Raw genomic sequence first — 5,079 nt, 5'->3', positions numbered from 1 at the left:
TACGTTGGTGTAGGCGGGATCTTCGGGGCGAGGAGAAGTGTTATATCTAATTAAAAGTGTAGCTGTTTTTTGGTTGCGGTAATATATGGAGAGACGAACTTTGTAATTTTCACTTTTAGGTTTTATATTCCGATGAATAATTCTGTTCAGAACCTTCGCATCTTCCTTGTAAGCTGTGGACCTTTGGGCACTGTAAAACAAGGTAAAAATCTCACCTTCGCCTACTACTGGGGTAGGAGGCCCGTGGTACCATTTGTTGATGACACTTTTTAGGACACGTTGGCAATTTTGATTGGAATGTCCATTTTTAACTAGAACTATAGTGGCCCTATTTATTTCTGCTTGGATGGAGGTCCAGCGTGAGCAGTGGGTGAGTGCCCTCCTATAAAAGGCACTAATGGTACTGTCTTTATAACGTTGGGGGCACTCACTGTTCCCATAAAGACGGAGACAAGGGTTGAATAAACGGAAGTGGAGTAGTTATCGCTATCTTGTTGAAACAATACATCAAGAAACGGAAGAGAGATATTAACGTCTTCATCAGTTGTGAATCTTAACCCTGATATTTCTTGAAGCAGGTTACGGAGTGATACTCTTTCTTGTGTTGATGAAGACGTGATGAAAATATCGTCAACATATCTGCCATACACCATGGATTTGTCTTGGACTGAAAAAACTTCCTTTTCGATTGACCCCATGAAAAAAAAATTGCGAAGAGGACTCCTTAGCGGGAGCCCATCGCCACACCGTCAACTTGCTGGTAGAGGTTACCTCGGGGACACGGGAAGGCAGTCTCCATGGTGCAGATCTCGAGCAGGCGACGTGGGTGACTTCCAGGGATGTCTATCTTTGGAGAATGTCCTAATCGATAAATAGTGTCAAATATGTAGTTGATTGCTCGTATAATTGGGACGTTAGTAATATTTATACACGCACACATACACGCACACATACACACACACACACACACACACACACACACACACACACACACACACACACACACACACACACACACACGCACACACACACACACAAGACACACACACACACACACACACACACACACACATATATATATACACACACACACACACCACACACACACACACACACACACACACCACACACACACATATAATATATATATATATATATATATATATATATATATATATATATATATATATATTTCTAGGGCACAGGTTCTCACGGAGACAATTTTGATTAAAATCAACTGCGCTAATAGATTTAACTATTTTCAGTTGTATCTTCTTAAGTTTAAGGAAGGACTTCCTATCAACTTCATTCAGCTTATGAACGAAATCATCCATGGTGAATGTGAAAAGAAAGGCGCTGGTGAATGCCGATGGTTTCTATTAAATATGTAACAGCATGTAAAAAACTGTTGACAACAACACCTAAAACTTCGGAGTTTTTTCACCTCGATAAGAGGCTTCCTCAGGGTGAGAAGGACTTCATGGTGTAGAGGCGATGTTCTGGTCTTGAAGGTCTAGAGGCAAGTTAAGAAGGTGGCTAAGCGGGAGGCTTTTTATACTCGGTCGAACGGTTCAGTCGACCCCGAGCGGGTGGAATGCTGGGCTCTGATTGGCTCATGGGACGTTTCGCCTGATCTCGGGCGGCGGGGGTGACCTCTGTCTGCTACGCAGCTCAAGCGGCTAGGCCCGGGCAAAATGCTAGCTTGTGATTGGCTGCGGGGGTTCTCCCGTGATCTTGTGCTTACCCCTGGCAGAATGCTGGCTTCCGATTGGCTGCGGTGATTCTCTCGTGATCTGGAGGAGGCTCTGGTTTTTGGCTGGAGATCTTGGCGGCTTGATGGAAGGTCTTGTGTAGGTTGAAGAGGGAGCGGTTTCAGAGGGCGAGCTGAAGGGAGAATAAAATCAGAAGCAAGTTGTACATTAATGGTAAGGTGACGGGAAGTGATGGCTACGGCTTCTGCAATTTGCATACGCCTGTGGTTGGACGCTCTGTGAAGAATGGTCGTAGAGTCAATTAGTTTCTGAAGTGGTGGTTTTTTGTCGTGATGATCAATGTAATGCTGAAAGATGGAACCTTGGTCACGGTGGTATTGGAGGCGTCTTCTTAAGGTAGTGGAGGTTCTACCAATGTAGGTATTGGAGCCGTCACAGCAACTCTCCTGACACGTGAATTCATAGATTACGTTGGTAGAGGCCTCGAAAGGGGTCTTAGGAGCAGTGTTGTTTTTCATAACCAAAGCTCTAGTGAGGTTTGGTTTACAGTAAATTCTAAAGGCAATGGTAGTGGTTGAATCGGTGGGAGTGGACTCCTCTTTTTATGATGCCTTTAATGGCATCACACTCTTCTTTATAATTGTCGTGATAATTGTTTCGATGATATATGATGATCTTGTTGCCTGGGGAGTCTGGAACCTGGTTAGGAGCTGTGTATTGTTCAAGCTTCTTCTTGATGAGTCCTTCAATCATGTGGTCTGGATATCCGTTATTGGTTAGAAGCTGTCGGATGCGGTCAAATTCCCGGTGGGTATCTGTCCAGCTAATTCAATGCGTTAAGGCCCTGTTGATATATGCAGCGGCTACAGACCGCTTGTAGGCTGCCGGGCATTCGCCGCGGGCATTGAGACACCTTCCTACGTTAGTAGCTTTAGTGTAGACCTTCGTCCTGAAGCCATCCTCATCTTTGGTGATGTCCAAATCAAGGAAGGGGAGACGCCGATGAATACTGCGTTCACAGGTGAAGGTAAGGCAAGAGTTGTTCTGAAGGGCCATCATCAAGCTGTCGGCATCTTTGTCGTTGGTGGTGGTGATGAAGATGTCATCGATATAACGGGTATAGAGTCCAGGGGGAGGATGGTGCTGGAAAACTTTCTCTTCCACTTGAGCCATGTACATATTTGCGAATAGGACCCCAAGGGGGGACCCCATTGCCACGCCATCAACTTGTTTGAAAAGTTCCCCTCGGTGGGAGAGGAAAGGGGCTTCTTTCGTACAAGTCTCCAACATAGCTTTCAGCACATATTCTTGGATGTCGAGAGCAGGGAGGTCACTTCGGTAGACTCGGTCCAGAATGTAGCTGATGGTCTCGTCTACGTTAACGTGGGTAAATAACGACTCAGCATCGAGAGAAGCAATGTCTTGGCAGGGGGGCGCCGTTCGTAATAGATCGATGAACTCTGCAGCAGAGGAGACAGAACGGCCTGTAGGAACGTAAGGAGATAAGAGATTATTAAGGGTTTTAGCAACAGGATAGGTAGGAGTTGATAACTGTGCTATGATGGGCCTAAGGGGATTCCCAGGTTTATGGGTTTTTACTGTCCCATAACAGTAGCCAGGCTTAAAATATCCAATCACTTTATTAAAAAACTTTAAACTCCTATTGGCTTCCTGAATCAGAGCGTTGATCTTTCTCTTTAGGCTTTCACATGGGTCTTTCTGTAAGTGCTGGAACTTGGTGGGGTTCTCAAGTAAGGAGTCCATTTTTTCAAGGTAAGTATTAGTGTCTAAAATGACAAAAACAGAAGCCTTATCTCCCTTACGGATGATGATGTCTTTTCTTTCTCTAAGTTCCTTAGCGGCCACTTTCAATTCCGGAGTGAGTAGAGAACTCCTGAAAGTTCCCCTCTTGCGACCGGCTTCACCTACGAGTTCTTGCGTTATAGTAGAAGAAAGGTTTACACGGTCTTCGTTTTGTAAAGTCACAAGTTGGTCAATGAGATTCTCAATTTCTCAATTATCACGACAATTATAAAGAAGAGTGTGATGCCATTAAAGGCATCATAAAAAGAGGAGTCACTCCCACCAATTCAACCACTACCATTGCCTTTAGAATTTACTGTAAACCAAACCTCACTAAAGCTTTGGTTATGAAAAACAACACTGCTCCTAAGACCCCTTTCGAGGCCTCTACCAACGTAATCTATGAATTCACGTGTCAGGAGAGTCGCTGTGACGGCTCCAACACCTACATTGGTAGAACCTCCACTACCTTAAGAAGACGCCTCCAATACCACCGTAACCAAGGTTCCATCTTTCAGCATTACATTGATCATCACGACAAAAAACCACCACTTCAGAAACTAATTGACTCTACGACCATTCTTCACAGAGAGTCCAACCACAGGCGTATGCAAATTGCAGAAGCCGTAGCCATCACTTCCCGTCACCCTACCATTAATGTACAACTTGCTTCTGATTTTATTCTCCCTTCAGCTCGCCCTCTGAAACCGCTCCCTCTTCAACCTACACAAGACCTTCCATCAAGCCGCCAAGATCTCCAGCCAAAAACCAGAGCCTCCTCCAGATCACGAGAGAATCACCGCAGCCAATCGGAAGCCAGCATTCTGCCCGGGGTAAGCACAAGATCACGGGAGAACCCCCGCAGCCAATCACAAGCTAGCATTTTGCCCGGGCCTAGCCGCTTGAGCTGCGTAGCAGAGGTCACCCCCGCCGCCCGAGATCAGGCGAAACGTCCCATGAGCCAATCAGAGCCCAGCATTCCACCCGCTCGGGGTCGACTGAACCGTTCGACCGAGTATAAAAAGCCTCCCGCTTAGCCACCTTCTTAACTTGCCTCTAGACCTTCAAGACCAGAACATCGCCTCTACACCAATGAAGTCCTTCTCACCCTGAGGAAGCCTCTTATCGAGGTGAAAAAACTCCGAAGTTTTAGGTGTTGTTGTCAACAGTTTTTTACATGCTGTTACATATTTAATAGAAACCATCGGCATTCACCAGCGCCTTTCTTTTCACATTCACCATGGATGATTTCGTTCATAAGCTGAATGAAGTTGATAGGAAGTCCTTCCTTAAACTTAAGAAGATACAACTGAAAATAGTTAAATCTATTAGCGCAGTTGATTTTAATCAAAATATATATATATATACATATATACATATATATATATATATATCTCCGAGTATATATATATATATATATATATATATATATATATATATGTACGAGTATATATGTATATATATATATATATATATATATATATATATATATATATATATGTATATATATATATATATATATATATATATATATACCTTGGTGGATTAAAAAGTGTAATGAAAA

General features: G+C 43.8%; 1 protein-coding gene across 1 annotated transcript in view; it reads right to left on the bottom strand.

Moving 5' to 3' along the window:
* Window positions 1–724: 724 nt before the first annotated feature.
* Window positions 725–5,079, bottom strand: part of LOC143018607 (uncharacterized) — an 11,672-nt gene continuing 7,317 nt past the window's right edge. The window contains exons 2-3 of the mRNA XM_076174121.1: window positions 2,877–3,724; window positions 725–847 (exon numbers count right to left, since the gene is read on the bottom strand). Of these exons, the coding sequence (XP_076030236.1) occupies window positions 725–847; window positions 2,877–3,724 (971 nt within the window). The remainder of the gene's footprint in view (window positions 848–2,876; window positions 3,725–5,079) is intronic.

Source organism: Oratosquilla oratoria, chromosome 3 (assembly GCF_046742065.1).
Source record: "Oratosquilla oratoria isolate Oo_2021 chromosome 3, ASM4674206v1, whole genome shotgun sequence".
NCBI classification, from domain to species: Eukaryota; Metazoa; Arthropoda; class Malacostraca; order Stomatopoda; family Squillidae; genus Oratosquilla; species Oratosquilla oratoria.
Note: the sequence above shows the minus strand (reverse complement) of the source record. Positions and strands in the feature narration are given on the sequence as shown.